General features: G+C 33.2%; 1 protein-coding gene and 5 non-coding genes across 6 annotated transcripts; 2 read left to right on the forward strand and 4 right to left on the reverse strand.

The window, feature by feature from the left end:
• Positions 1–105: 105 nt before the first annotated feature.
• On the reverse strand, positions 106–178 carry Trnaa-agc (transfer RNA alanine (anticodon AGC)). The gene has a single exon. It is a non-coding gene; the product is annotated as a tRNA-Ala (tRNA).
• Positions 179–2,072: 1,894 nt separating this feature from the next.
• On the reverse strand, positions 2,073–6,048 carry LOC117689526 (E3 ubiquitin-protein ligase TRIM71-like). Its single transcript, XM_066088121.1, has 2 exons — positions 5,910–6,048; positions 2,073–3,865 (listed from the first exon to the last, which is right to left on the reverse strand). Exon 2 carries the CDS (start codon positions 3,854–3,856, stop codon positions 2,225–2,227), a length of 1,632 nt encoding a protein of 543 aa, XP_065944193.1. The 5' UTR covers positions 3,857–3,865; positions 5,910–6,048; the 3' UTR covers positions 2,073–2,224.
• A 2,740-nt stretch (positions 6,049–8,788) lies between these two features.
• Positions 8,789–8,861, reverse strand: Trnaa-agc (transfer RNA alanine (anticodon AGC)). Its single transcript has one exon. It is a non-coding gene; the product is annotated as a tRNA-Ala (tRNA).
• Positions 8,862–12,597: 3,736 nt separating this feature from the next.
• On the reverse strand, positions 12,598–12,670 carry Trnaa-agc (transfer RNA alanine (anticodon AGC)). The gene has a single exon. It is a non-coding gene; the product is annotated as a tRNA-Ala (tRNA).
• Positions 12,671–14,006: 1,336 nt separating this feature from the next.
• Trnaa-agc (transfer RNA alanine (anticodon AGC)) lies at positions 14,007–14,079 on the forward strand. Its single transcript has one exon. It is a non-coding gene; the product is annotated as a tRNA-Ala (tRNA).
• A 2,440-nt stretch (positions 14,080–16,519) lies between these two features.
• On the forward strand, positions 16,520–16,592 carry Trnak-uuu (transfer RNA lysine (anticodon UUU)). Its single transcript has one exon. It is a non-coding gene; the product is annotated as a tRNA-Lys (tRNA).
• Positions 16,593–23,243: the final 6,651 nt, after the last annotated feature.

Raw genomic sequence — 23,243 nt, forward strand, 5'->3', positions numbered from 1 at the left:
TTATGCCATAAAATATTCTCAAAGTTCGAAAAAAACCCATTAATCTAAGAGGGTCCTTTACTAAAGCCAAAAGTGTAATCAGTTGACGGAGGGAAAAAAAGTGATTGGAGAATCCGGGTATCGATCCCGGTACCTCTCACATGCTAAGCGAGCGCTCTACCACTTGAGCTAATTCCCCTTCTATTAAATTTTAATGAAGGAATACTTTTCTGTTGATACTAATTTGAAGGCGGAAACAAATTAATTGAAATGAAATGATTAAAAATAAATTTGACAACTTAATATTTGTACACCTGCGGCGGATGACTAACTCTGAAAACCAAATCAACACTGGAGTATAATTTTTTTTTATTTCTCGTTTTAATTAATTAGCTTAATAAAGATTTTGTGGTGCGACATTTCGGGATCTTTATACTGTATTCTTTTAGAGGATAAATACACCCAAGAAATCGTTTGAATTCTAATTAAAAACATTGTATAGACAATCGGTACAATCACCTTAGTTGCACAATATATATTTGATTAAATTATCTTTCGTATACCACTGATCACTTTTATAGATTATTCTTACTGTATACTGTATTCTTTTAGAGGATAAATACACCCAAGAAATCGTTTGAATTCTAATTAAAAACATTGTATAGACAATCGGTACAATCACCTTAGTTGCACAATATATATTTGATTAAATTATCTTTCGTATACCACTGATCACTTTTATAGATTATTCTTACTGTATACTGTATTCTTTTAGAGGATAAATACACCCAAGAAATCGTTTGAATTCTAATTAAAAACATTGTATAGACAATCGGTACAATCACCTTAGTTGCACAATATATATTTGATTAAATTATCTTTCGTATACCACTGATCACTTTTATAGATTATTCTTACTCCATACTTGTGTTGCCACGGGCAAAAACGTTATTTTCCACTAATTTATGTACATCAGTTTCTGTATTTCCAGTACAGTACATGATCGACATCGTTTTGTTGCAGATTCTATGTATAAAGTACGTATACATAGTTGTAATATTATTAAAAAATCGTAAAAATCGACGGGACGAGATTTACTATTTAAGCAGCACATACGAATCCTATATAAAAAATACATTTTTTTAAAAAGCATTATACACCTTCGTTTGGAACTAGAACAATTCTCAAATGGCAAAAATAACCCTGAAATTGACACGCCCTGTTTATCGATTAGTCGTAACCTACAGCGACCTAAGAAAAATTACGGACTGCACGAAATAATCAAGATGATGTTATAGAAGCAAAGATTTGACTTTTTCTTTTAGCTAAACTACTTATGTACATGTAGTTTAACAGTAATTTAGTGAATTTAAATTACTTTTCATAATCAATTCATTAATTAGTTAAAAGAAAGATGTTGATATAAACAATAATAAAAATGCTTTCTTTGATGATTCATGCGGATTATGATGAAGGTAGCGGTCATTGTATTTTTTCTGCAATGTCGCTACCTTCATATCCCAAATGAATCGTCAAAGAAAGCATTTTATTGTTTATATGGAATCATACCTCTTGTGTACTCTAAGTTAATATTTTTATACAGAAAATTTAAGAATATGAAATTCTCGCATATTACAAGGCCCTTTTAGCTTGTGTATATAATACTTCATGTATGTATACATTTATTTGTCTGGAACGAAATAAAATGTCTATATACATAATCTTCATTTAAATGTCGGTTAACAAATATTTCTTTACCTCCTCCGTTACCACACAACGATAACACTTCCAGACATAGTAATGTACTAATTTCTGCTGCAGTTACAAAATGTTGGATGAAATTAAATCAAATTTTGATTACATGTACCGAACTGAGAGTGAATCTACTGTACGATTGATATTGCATTAAAAAAATCATTTTGCATTAATATAAAAATTCTGAAATCAAGTAATATTATTCAATTGTTTTATTTTGTGTAATCTTAATATTTTGTACATCGCAACATCTAATGATGCATAAATTTTATCATTAATTATGCGGCTTTGTGCCATTAGGTTGTTTTTTTTTGGTTGGTTGGTTTTCGCTTTACAATCTAAATATAGGATGAGTTTAGTCTTATACTCCATTGTATATGGATACTAGACCTATGCAGTATAGTTGTACAAACAGTCAAGGTCAAAGTCATAAATGTCAAATACTCATTACTGTTATTGTAACAGAGTGAGAAATAACACAGACGTGTCCTCATTCTTTTAAGTATTTGATTCTTTTGGCGATTCCCGTCTTAGTCTCTCCCACCATCATCTCACCGTCACCAAGGATACACACGCCGCGTGGTACATTTATTCCTCCTTCAGGAATGATGTACCTCAGGAACCTCCCGTCTCTGTCCAGCATGTGAATCTTGTCACCGTGATAATCTGTAACAATGACGTGACCGATAGAATCAGTGGTTACCGTAGAAAATGTAACACCCGAGTACGAGTACCGGAATATGCCCAGTCTATCGACAACAATGACTGCTTTTTTCTCCCTGTCGGTTACAATGATGTCCCCGTTGACATTCTCAGTAATGTAAATCGCGTTTTTGTACAGAGGTTGACACTGCGAGTCGTACTGGATTTCCTGGAGCACGGTACCGGTACTGCTGTATCGGACGACTTTGGACTGATCGTCTTTACGGAGACAGACCAGTAGATCACCGGACGCGGCGCTTGTGACGCCGTATGGCGTCCAGTCCCCGGTAGTGAACATCGTCACCACATTGTCGGTGTCGGATATCATTTTCACGTCTTTAGTTCCACTGTACACTACTTGTTTGTTGTACATACATAAGTGAATGCCCCTGGTAGTAATGCTGACGGTGTGTTGAAGGTGTCCCTGGAGATCAAACAACTTCAGTTCTCTGCTCTGTCCTCCCATCCACACTTTGTTATCGTCGGTAACGGCCATGTCATACAGACGATTATTCGTTTCACTAGCAGGGAACCCAGTGTCTATAACAGAAGTGACTGTTGGTACCTCTAATATTGTTCTACCAGGTAACTCCCTTTCTTTGAATTCATTTTCCAAAAGCGAAGTTTTTTTTACCTGCATTTTTTCAACGTATCCGAAATAAGTTTGTAAATAATTTGGATCTATTTTGCATTCATAAAATGTCGGAAACGAATACTGAGAGACCTTATTTAAATTCTTCCGATTCTGAATCACTGGTACAAAAGTCTGCATTTCTTTTACGTTTTTTGATTTCTGTAATTTTACTGTTTTCCCGTTCATATCATCCACTCTTCTAATCATTTCTTCAAACTCTTTCTTTTGTTTCTGTAGTACAGCCTCGTGTTCCTTTTGCATGTCATCCAGTTCCTGGTGAAGTATCTTCACGGTCTCCTCGATCAGTTTGTGCCACTTTTCTCCATGTGCTGTAACTTCATCTTTCCGCTGTTTGTAAAACGATGATATTGAGGACAACATATTCGTCGTGTGTTCAAGATTTTTTTCTAATTCATTTTTGGATGACTGAAGTCGATCATTTTCTTTTGCGATAACTTTTAAAAGTTCTTCAATTTTATCGGACAACTCGGACATCTCGTGCGATTTGTGTTTGATTGATACACAGAGGATGCATATCGGAGCATCACAAGTTTTGCAGTACGCGGAACAATCGTTTTGGGGATGGGAATCACAGTGGCATGTGTCGTCATCATCCTTGCTGGTGTAATCTACAATGTCATGGCCGTTCTTAGATTTCACGCGTAGATGTATGGTGACACAGGGGTCACAGAGATTGACCCCGCACCGTCTGCAGAAAAACGAGACTGGTTGCTGACACAGGTCACATTCCACCGAATGCTGGGCTTCATTTTTTGATTCCATCATCTGCTCACTCTGTGAAAATAGTAATCAGAAATATTTAATTAAATATCCGATACATTGTTTTAGTTCATAATTTATTTTCTGAAATGTTTATTAAATACATGCCGGTAAAGATTTTATACAAAGCACTTTTAAAACCTATCCATTAGAATTCTAAAAACTGTTATATTCAGTTTGAACAAATTTTACTCGTTAGTTTCCACTTTTCTATCACGCCGGTTATAGCCTATTAACAATGTAGAACCAAAATATTATGAGAAAAAAAAAACTTTATAAGAGAAAACCTATAGCATAAATGTTTCTTCCCATTGTTTTTTTTTTCAATATACTTATCGCAAAAATGATTAGCACCGCCTTGCCTACATCGTAGGATCCCTGACCATGAGTAGGGTATTGACCCCCTTGATGTATGTGTCAGATATTGACTGACGATCATTAACATGTCAAGTTACCATTTATACTTTCCCTATTCTAAAATTTACCCGCTGTCCAATAATGTGATTTTAAAGTCGCTAATCTACATTAGATGAAAAAGGTATGCTTTACATTTACGGGGGGAGGGCGCAGACTCATTCGATTAATCTTAACAAGCTTAACTAATTCCCAAATCTTCAAATTCATAATCGGAGGGGGGGGGGGGTACCTCAATCTTCAAGTTTAATGTTAATTGCGTTTATTTCACTTCAATTACATGTATATTATTATCCCACCGATAATGCTTATTATGCTTCCTAAAAAAAGGGGTGTGTGACTCCTACATAATTCATTTTAATAGAATTGTTTGCTGGTAGAAAAAGTGGGAGTAGACCCCCCCCCCCCCCCCCCTACACACACACACACGGATTAAATTTAAACATTTTTTATTGTGCATCACATAAACGGATTGGGTAACAGGCATTGCCTATTATCATGTACAAAATTTAGATTACTGAGAATCAAAATTTGTACATGACAGCTAGTTGTCATGTACACAAATTTTTTTATTTTCAAGAATCTAAATTTTGTAAAGGACACTATATAAATCCTTTCTGACATACAATATATATATATATAAGTTTTTGTGTTGTACAATACTGACAGTAATATTATAATATACATCATAATGATAATTATATGGATATAAAATTATGTATATTTGTAATATACGACACCCCCCCCTTCCATCGATCCTACGTGCAGGGGCCTCTACAGAACAGTCCCTTGACATTTTTTTAAAGATCGACTCGATGCCAATAATAGGTGTAAATGTGGCCCAACTCATCAATATTTAACTGATCAATAAAAAATCTTTAAAAAAAAAATAAATTCCCAAATAAGATACCGATTAAAGCTTATTATTTATTTACAATATGTCATATTATATGACATGGTTGATGCTGACCATGTTTTAAAAATGTTTTTCTGCAAACAAGATATTTTAGAGCTAAAAAATTGGTCCCGATTTTTTCTATTTTATAATGAATGTCAGTAAGCTTAGGTGTCAGGTTAAAATATTTTTAAAAAAGAATTATTTCAATCACACATGTTACAGGTGTAAGGGAGATAAATCCAATTCAATGCCTTCACCGATTTCTTCACGACACCGTTTACCAATTATGTTTTTAAAACTAATGATATGTCCTCCATGGGTCCATGATTCACAAATAAACTTTATTCTATTGACAGGATCAGCTCTAAGAGGTAAATACACAGAATTTAAAGCCAATTATACCATATATATCTTTAACAATATAGCTCGGTGTCAGTGGGACAAAGGTTACAACTTATACAAGCGCAATCGGAACGTGAGGTGCATACACGTCATGTCATGTTGCAAAATGAAACTAAAAAAAGCTGCTTATTTTTTAAAGCGCTTTATCAACATTTTACAATTGTAAAAAAGAAAAAAAAAGATTCGTGTATGTATAAACATTTTTTGAATTTAACATAAGATGTTCCAATCTTGGCATAATGCCTGCGTAACGTTTCAGATTTTCATATAATTTTCTCTTATCAAAACTATAAGTTTGAATATAAACATGTACACTAATGACAGTCTAGACAAAAAAATATTTACCTCACACAATGCAGATCACTCGCATTATGAAAGAAAAAACCCTCTCGAAGAAAATATGACCGCAAACAAAATCAACTTTCGTTTTTGTCTGGTCCGTGACCGGCTGACGCACCACCCAGGTCTTGTTACAATCGCAACTTCTCGGGCCTTTCCGGCAGGCACGTGTTTTTCCGAGCCTGCAGAAAAAGCCCGAGAAGTTGCGATTGGATTTGTCTTGTTAGGCGATCGACAATCCTCGGCGAACTTCGCTACGCTCAATACAAAACATCGACAATTCTCGGCTGATTCCGCTATGTTCTACATATAGTCGAGTGCGCGATCCCAGTGAATGGGGGGGGGGGGGGGTTATCTTACCCATAATCTTATGATAACAGAGAAAGTTAAAAATCTAACGAAATTGCGCCTCCGTTAATTGGAACAGTGAAAAAATCACATTCAAAGTTGATATACAGATCTAATTCGACCATTAACTATTCTACCAATTTTACATGTCGTAATATGTTGTTTTATTAGGTAGGAAACGATTAGCATTTATTTACTAGTAAGCGGTAATATCATTGTGAATATCACTAGTTTCGCTATACATGTAATTAATTTATATAATAACGCTTTGTACATGCCCACCCTCAGAATGATTTGAACTACATTGTCCCATTTGCTGATTTGAATTTATTTTTACATGTATCAATATTCATATAATACATGTATATATGTGTTATTTCTGTGTGTATTTTTCAGTAACCTGTATGTCATTCTCCAAATACAAATTATTCTGTAAACATATGAGTTTGTATGCAAGAGACAAGATTTGTAAGGACTGACCGTCAATTTATGCCTATATTTTTGCATTGTTCACCATTATAAGTGCTATAAGACGTATGTCTTTTGCAAAAGAAATTGAATGTCCCCTCAAATGTCGCTCCGGAGTCCCAACCCCCAAATGTGGGGTTGTATACGTGCGTTGGTACATGTAGATAAAACAAGACACATGACAAATCACAATTTTTTAAAGTTCAAGCAATATGCATATTTTATTTAAATCACAAATTACATACATGAACGCACAAGATGCATGTTGGGTCATTTATGATATTTTCTATTTTATTCAATACAATTAATATTAACTGATCTTGCTAATATTTACAGTCAATACCTTTTTTGAAAACTTCCGAAAACTGTATTCATTCTATATGCATTTTAATTTTTCAGATTTTTATATTGATGATCACGAGAGAGAGAGAGAGAGAGAGAGAGAGAGAGAGAGAGAGGAGAGAGAGAGAGAGAGAGAGAGAGAGAGAGAGAGAGAGAGAGAGAGAGAGAGAGAGAGAGAGAGTAAAGGGCAATTTTAATTCATTATCGTTCAACTTGGATAATAGGTTTTAATTTAATATATTTACATTCATTGAGTATTTTCTTCTTTATGTATCAAGCAAACCTTTTATTAATCACAGCTTTATAGTAACCGACTGGGCTGAAATCAACACGATCCGTTTCTAACTGAACTATACTCTGTCCCAAGATATCCTCGATTCACATTTTGCTTACTTGCTTGATATTATATAAATAGTGCCTGTTTGGGAGGGTAACAGTTGAAATTGACACCCCGAGGAAACCATTGTCAACCGACGCGAAGCGGAGGTTAACAATGGTTTTTGTACCGGACTTGTATTATTTTTTCAAAACGTTCAATTTTTGGGATACAAAATGATATTTTTAAGTATAGTGGGTCATCTCTCCACGTTTTTGTCGATTGAAATCGGTTTGTTTTCCAATAGACCTTAATTAGACTATGAGAAAAATATGGAGCACAGACCCACTCTATAAAAGAAAATGCCTTGAAGTTCTAAAAAATGACAGTATTTACAGGTTTTGATACGTATACACCTGTTTGAGTTAACCTATTTCAAGTATTGAACATACCTTTAGGTTAAATATCAATGATTCGTTAAATATATATTGTTTTAAATGATTTAAAAAAAAAACCATCAGACTTAATGATACTTTAATTTTTCAGTAGCCTGTCAGACCCCGTATGGGCATTTTACACGCCTTATCCACCCATCTTCTTTCCAAGATTTCTCAGTGGAAACGCCTCTGTTAGCTTATCAGATTTCAATACAATGCTAAAAATGTTATTTCTACGGGGATTTTGTATTGCAGCAAGCCCGGATGATAACGTTGAAAATTGCGCGATGTATTCCGAGTGTATTCCGAGTGGAGATAAGATGTAAATATTTCCCATTACATGGTATAAATTTCCACAAGCAATCTGTTTTCGTTCCTGTGAATTTTCCGTGTGAAAGATGATAATGTGTCAATGAAATTATCTTGGAAATTATCCCTTTCAATTATTTCAATTGCACTTCTTTCACAGGTATGTGTACTTTTATTAAAAATCCTTCAAATGTGCTTCATAATTATCCTGGGACGTCTATAGTGTATCAATCGGTCGAAACCTTAAATCACGAACTGCATGAAATAATCAAGATGACCTTAGATTTAAATTCCCATATATGAACAAGACTTGGCTGTTTCTTTTATCAAACTTACTGATGAACATTAAGAATAATTTATTTACTTTAATACGTGCTCTTTATGATTAATTCAACAACTTAATAGGTTACAAGAAAGTTGTATATATAAACAATAGAACGCTATCTTTGACGATTCATGCGGCTATGAAGTTGGCGACCTTTGCAGAAATATATATATATATATATATATATATATATATATATATATGTCCTGCATGGATCACCAGGTATAAAAATTGGATATGTAAATATTGGAATTTCATTGTCAAGTTTTCATTCGTTGATTTATACATGTCTGTTTCTTAGTTTATTTAAGTTTGATTTTTATTATGTTAAAAGATATAGTGGAGAATCCGGGTATCGATCCCGGTACCTCTCACATGCTAAGCGAGCGCTCTACCACTTGAGCTAATTCCCCATGTGTCCATGTATGGAGGGTAATCGTGTTCAAAAATCCAGACATGTAAACTTGTAAATCCGAATATGCAATCGTGTTGATGTGTGAGCCTGAGCATGAATATGTGTAATTCTGATCGTGTAACCTATAAAACTCGGGCATAAACACGTGTAAGATTTGACTCAGTTCCTTCGCATGATGCACATTTTGCAACTTTATTGTTTACATTAGTTAATTAAACCTTCAACTTTGCACACTTTCAATCCGTAGTTTCTGCGTTTGTAACTTCAGGCTCGGCAATAGCACATCTGACATGATACAAATTGACAAATGTAAAGTCTACAAGTTTGTCGAATTTTGACATGACCTTATATGGAAACAGTGATGTCACTGATAGAAAAAGGCTAGCTGCAGGTAAAGGCATGCCGTAATCGCCGGAATAGGGACGGAATAAATAAAAAAAAAATTAGGTAAGCCTATAATCATATTATCTCTGGATAACAACATTTCATGGAGTATTATTTTTCGGAAAATTAAATTATAAGATTGGTGTACATTTTATCAAGAGAATGTATAAAAGATGCGAGTAAAGAATTCGATCGGCTTCAGATATCCTCTTAGAACTGAAAAAAATTACATTTAATGACTTTGTTTGAATACACGTGAATAAAGATATATACGCATTTTTATCCATAGGCGTCTGAACCGGGAGGGTCGGGGGGGGGGGGGGGGGGGGGGGGGCTAGGGGGAGGACTTAGCCCCCCCCCCACCCACTTTTTTGCCAAGTTAGACCTAACCATTAGGAACATAGCAACAGGGAGGATTCAACCCAACCCCCCCCCCCACTTTTTCCTCGCAACAAACAAAATTGTTCCTTAAAAGACCTTAAAGAGAATGAAATATTAATAGTGATGTTGAAAATTAGAGTCATAGTAGGTATACTAGCACCCCCCCCCCCCACCACCACCACCACCACCACCACGGATTAGGAATTTCATGATTGGGGGGGGGGGGGAATTGGGCAGGTAAGATTGGAGTTATTGGTATACCCTCCCCCACGGATTAGAATTTTCATGATTATGGGAATTCTTGTCAATATTTTTCATGATTAGTTTAGCCCCCCCCCCCCCTTTCAATTTGCTTCCGAAGCCACTGTTATTGGAGTACATGCAACAAATTGTTAAAGTATAGGCCTCGGCTGAATTAAGAAAATATCTCCAAATGCATCCTTATTGCTACCACAAAGTTGTGACAAGACCCCCCCTCCCCACGCGAAAAATTACACGGGGTCCGTCAGCTGAGTTGCAAAGTTATCGATAAGAAAAACAAGCTATTTATAAAGACATTGGTTTTGAGATTGTGATTACCCAGTAATATGAGACATAAGAAGCGACGCCCTCTTTAAAAAAAAAATGAATAAAAATTCCAAAGATAAGGTTAACTATCGTGAAATTAAAATGTGTATAAATTATTTTAAGAAATGTTTCTTTGCATTGCGGCAATATATAGGAAAAAAAGCCTATCATGTAGGTAAAAATTGACATTTTTTAAAAATTATTTTAAGCAATTATTACGGGATTGAGTATGACGTCCTGAATGTCGGTTCAATACAGACTCACTTTGTGAAGTTGGCTGATAAAATATTTCTGGAGAGCTAGTATAATACAGCTTTACAGCCACTTGTGAACTAGCTGCAGGTCTGTAGCTCCCTGTCTAAAAATACAGATGGACGATATTTGAGCTACAGTGCCTCCCATAGTAAAACTTCAATTTACGGCGCACAAAAAATATGCGCGTTTTTTTTTTATTATTATTGAAGATTGTGTTATTATTTATCTTTCACTTACACAACAACAAAAAGTATAAACATAAATTTTTCCGCGAAAAATTACCAAATCCTTGCAGGTCGTTTATTCTAACTAATTCAGAAAAATAACAAGAGTAAAAATGGGGTACTCTATATGCAATGTTTTTGCCCAAAAATGACTAAGTTCATCGGCTGATATTTTTATAAATTATCAGAAATCAAAATCCTAGCAATTTGCATACTTCTGATATATATGTTTAAATGATCTGCAAAAGAAGAACTTCCTACCTTGAAAACTGTTCGAGGAGTTATCGGTACAATAAGGGTACCTTTTTGACAGCCACTCGCCCGTCTGCATTTTTTTACTATTTCAATAATCGGAAACCCGGTTAAAAATTCACTCTCAAAATTCTTAGAATTCAGAACCAATGGAGTTACATGGGACCTCACGGCGGTCTTCGAACCCCATGTCGGTCAAAATATATTTACCCCCTTAGGAAATTTCTTGATCCGTCTCATTTCTAGAAAAAAGTACGCATTTACTTATATTCCAGTTTAAATTACATGTCAATTTTTTTTTGAGATATAAGATATTAGGCATTTCCTTTTATAATACCATGAGAATTATATTACGGAAATTAGCGCATTCGTCACATCGGCAACGATTTTTTTTTCTACATGAACCTCTTCCTGTTTGGTCCAGTTTCAATCATACCTTCAATTTTTTTTCTTTTCTAACAATAATACCCGTGTTTTCGATTGAAAAGGTGTAGTTCATTAAAAGCTTATTACAACAGTTTAGCTGAATATTATGTTTAATTATTTTTCTTCATTCCGGTCCGGCGGTTACGGCATGCATTTTCCCGCAGCAATGCAGTTGCCATATAAGGTCATGTCAAAATTCGACAAACTTGTAGACTTTACATTTGTCAATTTGTATCATGTCAGATGTGTTATTGCCGAGCCTGAAGTTACAAACGCAGAAACTACGGATTGAAAGTGTGCAAAGTTGAAGGTTTAATTAACTAATGTAAACAATAAAGTTGCAAAATGTGCATCATGCGAAGGAACTGAGTCAAATCTTACACGTGTTTATACCCGAGTTTTATAGGTTACACGATCAGAATTACACATATTCATGCTCAGGCTCACACATCAACACGATTGCATATTCGGATTTACAAGTTAACATGTCTGGATTTTTGAACACGATTACCCTCCATATCCATGTCAGTGAAGAGTTCTCTACCAATATTTAGACAGAAACTAAAAAATTAAGATGAATGCTTGAAAAATATTTTGACACCGGGGCCATAAGACGGAAATTAGCAACCACATAAGAAATGCAGTAAACTATCTTTATTCTGTGTTTTATCAATTAATTACCTTTGTTTAAAACTGGAGGCGCAACATGCATGATCTCTATTGACTTTTTGACACGACACTTTATCTACACCTGCGGCGGGCTCTTTATTTTCCTTATTTATGGCAAAGGACTTAAAACTGGCAACCATATATAATTAGTGAAGTATTTTTAATTAATTAACTGGATTTAGATTTTTGAGATAGGTGCAACATCTCATGATCATACTTTTTTCCCCTGTTAATAACTACATAAGAGGGACTGAGGTATTCCTAAAATCAGGGAGCTTTTTTTTTTTAATCAAAAATAGCACATATTACGAAATAATCAATTTAAACAATAAAATAACAATTAAATAACTACAATATAAGTTTGACAATGAATTCTTCTCCAAAAGGCAAAAAGTTATTCTGTGGTATGAAATTTAATTTGCCAATTAAAAGTACAGGTATTTTATTACCAAGTGTTTAATCGCTGATTAATGTGTATAAATGTAAAATTTTCGATCAAGTGTAAAATATGAGGGAACCAAATTCATTTATTAATGTAAACCATATTCCCCCCCCCCCCCCCCTAAAGTAAAAATTTGGAGAATCCGGGTATCGATCCCGGTACCTCTCACATGCTAAGCGAGCGCTCTACCACTTGAGCTAATTCCCCTGCTATTTATCAGGAATATTTGATTAAACCAGCGAATACCTTTGTTCATTCGGCATTTTGGTTCGTCTTATCGCGTTCTATCGAGTTCTAGTTTTGACATAATTCTATATCAATTGTATTAATTTTACCAGCTTTTTAAATTACTTTTTTTTTCAAATACTTTAAACATCATTTTTAAAATTAAAATTTTATCTAAATTCTGATTAAATGGTAAAATGTGTAATCTAAAATGTGTTATCCATGCAGTAAAAGGTTATTTTTTCTGGCTGTTACATGTATAATATATATCTACAGACACTTACATTTTTCATACTTTCGTATAATTTTCATAATATACATTTAATAAGAAAAATATATAACATCTCTTTTAGCTGTTGAAAGATTTCAAAACGTTGGTGAGAGAGTTATTGGAGGTTAACCCCCCCCCCCCTAAAAAAAATAAATAAAAATAAAATCCAATTTCATTTCCTTACTGGGGTTATAATTTTTTCTCTCGAAAATTTATGAAATTAACTGTTACTAACGACATTTGATCTTACAGATTATACTAGGTAAATTATTTGTCTAAATCTAATGAATTATTTAAACAATAATTTTTTCTTGTTTGGTGATTCATTCGGGATATGAAGGTAGCGACATTGCAGAAAAAATACATAATCCGCGTTAGCGGGTTATGTAAAAAATTTTCTGCAATGATAGCTACCTTCATAACCCGCATGAATCATCAAAGAAAGCATTTTATTGTTTATATAAACATCTTTCTCTTAACTTATTAATAAATTGATTATGGAAAGTAATTCAAATTCACCAAATTACTGTTAATGTACATATAAGTACGTTAGCTAAAAGAAACAGCCAAATCGTCTCCTGTGAGACTTTGAGGCTAACATCATCATGATTATTTCGTGCAGTCCGTGATATTCCGTAGGTCGCTGAAGGTCTAGACCAATCGACAAACAGGGCGTGTCAATTTCAGACCTGTCAATTTCTTCTCAGTTTCAGCTGCTGTAGATTTCGACCAATCGATAAACTGGGCGTGTAGATTTCAGTCTGGCTGTTTCTATAAACTGTTATAGTTTAAATTGACAAATTTTAAACTTTTAATGTAACAGATTAACTACTACTATAAGTTTCCGTAAGATATAGAGGGAATAATGCTTGATAGATGTAAATATAGTATAATAAATGCCGTGTCAATCGAAATTTTACAATTTAGGAAAATATGCATCGCAGGTTAGTGTATGTGTCATAATTAAAATTAGTTAAATGAGGTTTTTTTTTATTCACGGATATGATATTTATCTTCAGTGACTACATTGTAGCTTAAAAATGCCACGGGGAATTAGCTCAAGTGGTAGAGCGCTCGCTTAGCATGTGAGAGGTACCGGGATCGATACCCGGATTCTCCAAATCCTTTTACTACTTATGTCTTGCAATTTTATAATAACAATTTAATAAATAAAAAAATTGATCATTTGCTTTTATCTAAAAGAAAACCTAGCAACAACAAAATTAGACATAGTATCATATTTTCAACATTTTTTCAGTTCAATTCAGTTTATTGACATCACCATATGCATGTTGACATACAGTCAAAATGAAATCAAATGACAGACAAATGAATATTAATTTAATAATTATAACATAAAGGCTATATAGCCTGCAAGGCATTTTTTTTTTTTTTTTACGATTTTTTATAGTCCCTGGAATTGTTTTCTTTGGAAAAGCATTTATCTAAGTAGACACATAGACGTTTTGTAGTTTTATAATCACCTGGATTAACAATTTCTGTATGATATCACTACCACAGTATAATTTATCATTAAAAATATCACAATACTGAAATCGAAGATTGTCATACACAGGGCAGTTTTTCATTTTCGACTAATAATTTACAAGCATTCATAGCATAAACGTTTTCCCTTAGGGATAATTGGTTTACAATATCTAACATTCAATCAAAATTTGATGAATTGATGAGTTGATGGGGTGCAGTTTTCTGGACAAAATATATTTCTCACTATGAGACTTAGAATCCCTTTTTACCCAGAAGATTTTTTTTTTGGGGGGGGGGGGGTTCACACTAATGAATGGATTATGAGAATTATTGGCTGCAGCTTTAAGATAAAATTTATGTCGACAATTCATGGAAATTCAGTTCCAGAATTTGTGATATAAGAATATTTCTCCAAAGTGCGTTAAGAGTGTCGATACTAAAAAATGTTGATGTACCTTCATAACACACTTTGAAAATTTTTTTCAAAATGGGTTAACTTGGTCCAAAATCTAACGCACTATGAAAAAAATTTCAAAGTGCGTAATTTTTTCAAAGTGCGTTGCCACAATGCATGAAAAAAAAAAAGCTTGGTCTCAGATATTTACTCATAACAGAAGCAATTCCAAAATCAGCGCACATTTTATTCAGAACTATTAAATATAATTGTAATCAGTTTATTAGTTTAGAAAAATAGATCAAGACAATTGATAGTTCTAAAGGGGCTGGGTGATCAACAAATTACTATCCTTAAACTTTATCGTATGATATTTTTTGGCATAAAACTTAATCAAGAAAATTTTCAAGTGTTTTTTTTTAAAGCTTTAAAAGTTAAAAAAAAAATCCTATATCTGAAAACGGTGGTCTTCGTCTAAAGAATGTAAATGTTATTATATCCTTAAGGTACATGTACATGTAGAATAACACACCTGGAAAAAAGTCACTCAAGTTAACAGTAAATTATTTGATTATGAAAGATATAATGGTAATTAAACTGTACATACATGTCCATTAAGCGAAAATTTGCAGTTTGGCGATAAAAAAAAATATGAATATTTACAATGTTCAATTCAGTTTGTAACTTCGATAAAATCCTTTTAATAAAACGAAATGTCGTTTCCACCATTTTGTGATGATGTGTTATTCCACGACCACCCATCCCTCTTAAGTTCTTTAACAGGATGTGTTGCATCCAGGATGTAAACTTACAAATAACTTCCGGGTTTTTTTTACCGTGACATTGCATTCATGATTTTTGAAGATGCGTTTTTTCTTGTATGGGATAATTCTTTAGCAAGATAATCTCACATGCGTAATATTTATCTGAGTATATATGTATAAATCAAATAAATTAAAGCAATTCAAACTTTTATAAGTGTAGAATATTTTTAGACCAATATACTGTCTCTTTTTATTAATAAAGTTTTTATTGATTAACTGCAGTGACAACAACAAAAACAACAACACATTGAGGACTCTTTTGAAGACAGAATTAAACTTTTATATATAAAATGTGAATTATTGATCATAAATAACTACATAGCAGTATTCTTTGCTAAATAATGTATGCATCACTGAAAAGGGATTGTCAAAGTTTTAACAGAGCTTGAAAAAAGTAAATTTTTATTAGGTATTCGTGTTACATATGGTATTTGAGTAATCCCCCTTTGTACATACATGTACCTGCTCTGAGTTTGTCGCGTTAAAAAATATTCCCTTTCAACCGACCGAAAATGAATCTAGAAAAAAAAACTGCCTGCAAAATAGCATTATCACAGCATTACGCAATATGAAAAATGTTTACTGCAAAATTATAATTTTTTTCTTTTACATTTTTACATTACATACATTTACATGTATTATTAATAGTGTATATTCCCTATAATTTAATTATAATATTGGCTACGACAGATATAATACCGGTCTGTGACATAATTAATATTAAATCTGGCCTAATGTATAGAAAAATAGATCGTAAACAAACGACGACTTATTCAAAAGGACTTGTGAACATATTGTAAAAAAAAAAATTAAAAAATATTAGCACTTTTAAATACTAATTGTATTACTCAACAGCCCGCGTAGCTCAGTCGGTAGAGCATCAGACTTTTAATCTGAGGGTCTTGGGTTCGAGTCCCAACGTGGGCGAATATTTTTCATTTTCTTTGATTTTGTGCTTCAATTCTTCTTCATTTGTATATTGTCCAAAATACCAGACCCTAAGACTATTTTAATTCAAGTTATATTCGATTATATAAAGTCATGAAGACGTCCAAATATTGAGCAAAAATTTCATTTATCTTAACATTTAAATTGAAGTCAATGCTTTTATTTGAAGTTCTATATCCCCAAATGCATTTTTGAACGTATTATAAAATTAAAGAAATAATTGAATGTTTACCGTCTCATCAAAAATATACACTGAAAAATTAAATTTTCTCGTTCTTTATAATATCTTTATTGTTGGGTTTTGTACTGAGAGAGAAAGAATTCTCCTTAGTCATTCCTTGCAATGTTCACTAATTTACAAATGTGTCCACTGTCAAGTTTATGATCAGTTTGCTATTTGCTGAAAATGAGCTTTTCCGGAAGAAAACTGTATATCGTTTCACTCTTTATTCATGTCGAAATACAAGTAGTTGGTTGACTTTCTTGTCTCTTAATTTCTTAATCATATCGTTAGTTAGAATGTTATTGTGTTAAAAGCAAAAATTGTGTTTAGCTCTTTCCTTTTCGATGCATTTGCATGAAAAGAGTATCGGAAAATCGAGTTTTCCCCAATGATTCAGCACTGTTGTCCAAAAAAAAAAAGCATTTTGATATCCCTAGTCATTGTTTTCGATATAAATGTATTAACGACCAATTTTCTTCACATACAGCTCGCTTCAGAATCGTCAGAATATGGGGTGGTTTCTTTTTGTATATTCAAACAAACAACAAAATCAGCTAGCAAAATGAACGTTTTCCTTCTTAGAACGGACTACCGATAAACATTAATACAAAAAACCAATTAAAGCAAAGGAACGTGAACAAATTGATGGCTGTTTTTTATTGATTAAATCAATAAAGTTATGATTCATGCTGACAAAAACTTGCATAGAATTAATCGCCAATTCGATCGCCTGATTTTTTGCCTTTTGACGGTTTTTTTTTTTACATCAATTAGCATCAAATGAAATGATAACGAGAGAGAGAGAGAGAGAGAGAGAGAGAGAGAGAGAGAGAGAGAGAGAGAGAGAGAGAGAGAGAGAGAGAGAGAGAGAGAGAGAGAGAGAGAGAGAGAGAGAGAGAGAGAGAGCATACACTGGATTCCTCAAAATAAGAATAATTTACATTGCATGATATAAAAATAAAACTCAGGCTTTTTCTGAATTTGTCGAATTGATTCAAACTGAGAAGAAGAAAAAAGAGCTAGGGGAGGGGGCGACATAATTTATGCATTCAAATGTTTCAGTTCTGTTTCATCGTGATTGGTTCTCTGATGTTAGAAAACTGTGACTCAGACTATAGGAATTAGTCACATTTGATCTGAATCTGAAGCACTGACAATGACCAGCAAAAAAAGTAGTTCTATTAATTGCTGCATAAATAATTAAAAATTAGCTCTTATAAAAATGCAAATGAGTCCCTCGGCCCTTGTGCTGAAAATTGAAACCATTCTCAACGGGTTGCAGAAAAGTGTACTTTAAAACAATATTTTCGGAATATTGGTAAATTGAGGTTTGTTTTTTTTTAAATTGTAAAAATCGGGCTCCCACAAAGTAACTGATCGTATGAGGGGGTGTTATCCAGAATTTTTTTTTTTATTTTTGGCGTGTATTATCGTGAAATAATATACTCTGTCTATACAGTTCACAATATATAGAGGGACTTAATTATTTAAGGCATATCATCTGTATGTGAAAGCTAATCGATCAATTAATTAAAAATTCAACAAATAAACATGCGAAAAAGCCAATCTAGGCATTTTCCTGGGAAAATTTTTTAAATAAAATTTGTCAACCGTGGCATTTTTTGAAAGTTCCCCTTTTTAGGACAATATTTTGTTAAATTTTTGTTTTTACATTTTAGAGAGGTATATAACACACACGTTTTGTTATAGATGAAGATATTCAAAATCTCAAAAAAGAATATCTATCCAATGTGTTACATGTATTGCAATTCATTAATTGAACTTGTCACTGCAATAAGAAATTCTTTAGAAATGAGAGATGGAATAACTGTCTTTTAGCACGTGCACCTTTCTGTGATCAAAGGTGGGATAACATTTGAGTCATGTAATGATGTTTGTTTCAACATGAGTTTTATAGACAATTTACACACGAGTATTTCAAAAATAAAATCAATATTTGTGTAAAAACGGTCTCTCCTGGATCACATTTCTGTTAATGACATTGAAAAATGATTTTCTTGAAAAAATTTCGTCGACACAACAAAGTTGTCTCTAATCCATCAAATGAAACAATTAAGAAATTAAGGTCGCAGCCATTTTTAAGAGTATTTTAATCTCTTTAAATCGAAGTGCTCTGTATAAAATTAAAAAATAGGAAAATTCCCAAATTTAAGATATTTGAATTTTTCCTTTACTATATGGTAGTTTGTGGCCAAAATTATCATACGTCAAATTTTAAGACAAATTTAAATCTGATGTTAAATTTAGTGACCACCCGGCCTCCTTAAGAATTATTTTATACATATGAAACATAAATATGTAATATACATTGAAAAAAAAAACACTCACCAATATGAAAAAAAATCCAAACTTTCTTTACAGTATAAAGCTAGGAATTTGTGTATACTGTAAAATAGAAACTCATCTTATTCATTCATATGATGACTAATTTGTGTGTGTGCGATTATTTGGGATTAAATTGTAAAAAAAAAAATACCAGTGTCACATTGTAAAATTTGAATTTACCGGAAGGGTGTTCATACAAAATTTACAACATGTCACAAGCAACCTTAGACCTGAATGTGTAGAATTTAAGAAAAGAATGGCCTACTAGTTTTAATGTGCGCATTACACATTCATCAAGACCGATAAAACAGGCAAAAGACATTACATAATTATCTTATAGCTACATACACATGTACATGAATATCTAAGGATTAAAAACATTTGATGCAATAAATATCGAAACCTAAAGGGAGTAATTGGTACGAACATCGAATGCTATAACGTCCAGATTGCAAAATTATAAAGTTCAACAATTTATATTCTTTTAAAAAACTAAATTTAGCACTAGTGGAGCAGACTTTTGGAATTTAGACTTTAATTTCGTCCTGATCTTTAGTACATACTTGTTTTAATAGCTATATCATACGTGACTAAAAACCATGCTTTTATATTTGTAAAGTAAATCTTTAATATTTTGATATAAGGACATACTTACTATTATATAATTGATTATACATGTGATGAACAAAATTCAGTAAACGTAAATTATTATCAAATTTAGTAACATAAAATATGCTTCAAATCAGTAAATCTAGAATAAAGAATGTTAACCCATAGCTGTAAGTGAATTAATTTGGTCAATTAAAGTACTAACGATTCACACGACATTAACACGCACAAAGTCTACCATGAAATATGGTACAGCAATCTCTCTCTCTCTCTCTCTCTCTCTCTCTCTCTCTCTCACACACACACACACACACACACACACACACACACACACACAATGGCTATCATTTCATTTGAGTTTCTAGTACTAAGCTAGGGAAAATAAAAACTTGGTATCGTTAAGTGGGTGTCGTTTCAAACTAACTAATTCAACTCCATTATTTATTATGTAAGGTTGATTTTTCGGATGAACTTTACTTAAAAGGAGAATTAATTTTTTTTTGTCTTTAAGTTGTACATACGTTCAGCTAAGTATGTGTGAAAATGTTTAAATCGCCCATGAATTTGAATTTAAACGCATACTTATATACATGTACATGTAATGTAGTGCCATTTGCGAATTTCAAAGGGGGAACAGAGGGGCAAAGTAATGTTGGATGTACATGTATCTATTACTAAAATCTATAACTATTGGAAAGAAGAGGGAAAAAAATAAATTGATGAAGTCAGTAGTTTTGATATGTTTGGAAATCAGCATGGTTTGCCCTTAAAAAAAAGCAAAACGATGTTCCTGGAAAAGTGATAGTTTTAAGGTAGTTTTTGACATTTTGCGATTTCAATGTAACCGAGAGAACATCATGTAATAACAGTTTTATATTCTGGCTAGGTAAACTCTTTATTTACATACATCTTTTCAAAGTTCGCGCTCTATCAAATTTCATTCGAGATGTTTATTAAAGCTTGCTTCGTTAAAGAGAGAGAGAGAGAGAGAGAGAGAGAGAGAGAGAGAGAGAGAGAGAGAGAGAGAGAGAGAGAGAGCGCCGGGGGGGGGGGGGGGCTCAGACGTGTTCTTTAAATCCTAGACCTTATAAAAAGACCATTTTAAGGTTGGAAAACCAACCCCTCCCGAAAAATTACTTGGGCCCAGACTAACGGCTGTACAGATGAATTCTGACTTTTACATACATGTACATGGATACCAATAATATTCGACACAATAAAAATACTTGATACCTTAATGTAGACATACAAGTAACCCTCTGAACTTAATCACTAGATACTGTATTTAGAAACTCGATTGATCGATTGGTCTTTGATGATGATGATGATGGTGGTGGTGGTGGTGGCGGTAATGGTGATGGCAATGGCGATGATCTATTTATTTTTATACTTATCTATCAGTTAATTCATTTTCTATGGATTTTCGATAAGTTTTGTCTGGTCTTTTTTTCAAGCCAAAGGTGTTTCCAGGTGCAATGGCATTAAATGGGAAGAACACATCCACGCTCCCGATCTGCATAAATGGGTGATGATGATGATGATGATGACGGCAAACTGTAAATAACTAACAAGCTCAATCCTGTTAATGAAGGCCCAAATCAGGTTATTTATTGTCATCTGCCCACCATTTTGAACTAGGTAACTTTTTCATCATTATACACTCCATACTTACCATTACATAGATCTATGTCAGCGTTGAAATAGAAAAAAAAAATAAAACAAACAAAAAAATAAATAAATGATGGTAGTTACGTAAGGTGAAAATGATGTTGGAACGAGATCAAGCCTCCGCGCGCACAATGCACGAGTAGAAGATGTTTGTACGGGGTTTGTGATTGAAATAGAACGAGCCCTTTCTTTATGGTTCAGGTGTATAATATGTGCCTTGACGTCATGCCTCCCCCGCCAGTTCACGTCTAGACTAATTAGCGGAAAAGACACCCCAAAAACTACCTGTGCGTGTGGCTGCGTCACAAAATGAGATGAATATAGCGATATCTAATTCCAGGAGACTGGAAAGAAAATCCCTTCTATGGTTTGTCTTGCAAGTTGGCAAAGGCAATTGTTTTTTATTCAAACTTTATGAATTCAATATTATGTACGCCCGATTAATTTTTATTCTATGCACGAAGGAGTATTGATTACATTCGAAATCTTTCAAAAATTAAATTGCTATCTTTATTACATATTTTTTTCTTTCGATTTTTTTTTTTATCTTCCCAGATCGCTCAGAATGCCTGGTTCTGATCATCATGACGTCATTACTTAGAAATCCCATTGATTTAGTAGGATTTCATATAAGAACTTCTTTTTTTCCAATCCTATTGATTTATATAGTCAATATAACATGTTCAAACTAGACTTTATCATTACAATATAAGACCTGCTTAAGTACATGTACCACCTAAGTATGTCTTAAGAGGTAACATACACTAAGCAAGTTTGAAGCTTAGTCAAGCATATGTTTTAGATAATTTCTTGCTACTTGTATCTTCTTTGTGTTTTTGTAATTTATTTAAAAATTAAAATTCTTTAAAAAAAATTTTTATAGTTTGTAAAATTAAATTTCTTACTTAGAATATGATCATGATGAAGACACAGACATGTCTTGAGTTCAACGTTAGGTGTATGACCTAAAAGTTAAATCTGTCGATGAGTGATCCGCGGTGATATTGTTTAGTAGGCTTTTTGTTGTTGTATATATATTCACTCACTGTCTCGTCACTGCACAAACAAGGAACAAGCAGACAACGAACGTCTCGCAATTTGGCATCGCTGCTAGCACACCTTTTTGTTACGAGAAGCAGACATTTTATATAGAAGTAACTACATGTATGTGTAAATTATTGTCTGTCCCAAGATACTTTTTCTGTCACATTTGGACGATTTTATTAATACAAATACACATATCTATGAAAGAAGTACAATTGAAATCAATGAAAGGGAAAATATCCAAGAAATCTCCTTTGGTACATTATCATTTTTCATTCGAAAAATCACAAGAACGAAAACAGATTTCTTACGGAGATTTATAATTGGAAATGTTGACATCTTTTCTCCGTTCGGAAGTCACTCGGCATTCCTCGCACAGTTGTTCAACGTTATATCATCCGGGTATATTGCAATGTAAAAAGCCCGTAGACTCTTTTACTTTGAGCCGAATATTCAAAAAAAGAAATTTTTGAAATTTTACATACGTTTAAATGAACATTGTTTGAACCTTGATGTATTTATATATCGAGTAATCAAGCAAAAAATGAAACAAGGGTATCTTGGGACAGAGTATATATAGTACTTATGGATTTTAGTTCAAAGATCGCTTGGATGTCATTGTCGGAAACATGCAGTCAGTTTCGCATTTACCATATTATTCAAATCTCGGTCACAAATCTCGGTGCAATCTCCGCTGTCTTCCCGTCACATGGGTGACTGATGATACATTTATCGTCTGT

The sequence above is a fragment of the Magallana gigas genome, chromosome 6 (genome assembly GCF_963853765.1).
Source record: "Magallana gigas chromosome 6, xbMagGiga1.1, whole genome shotgun sequence".
Classification (NCBI taxonomy): Eukaryota; Metazoa; Mollusca; class Bivalvia; order Ostreida; family Ostreidae; genus Magallana; species Magallana gigas.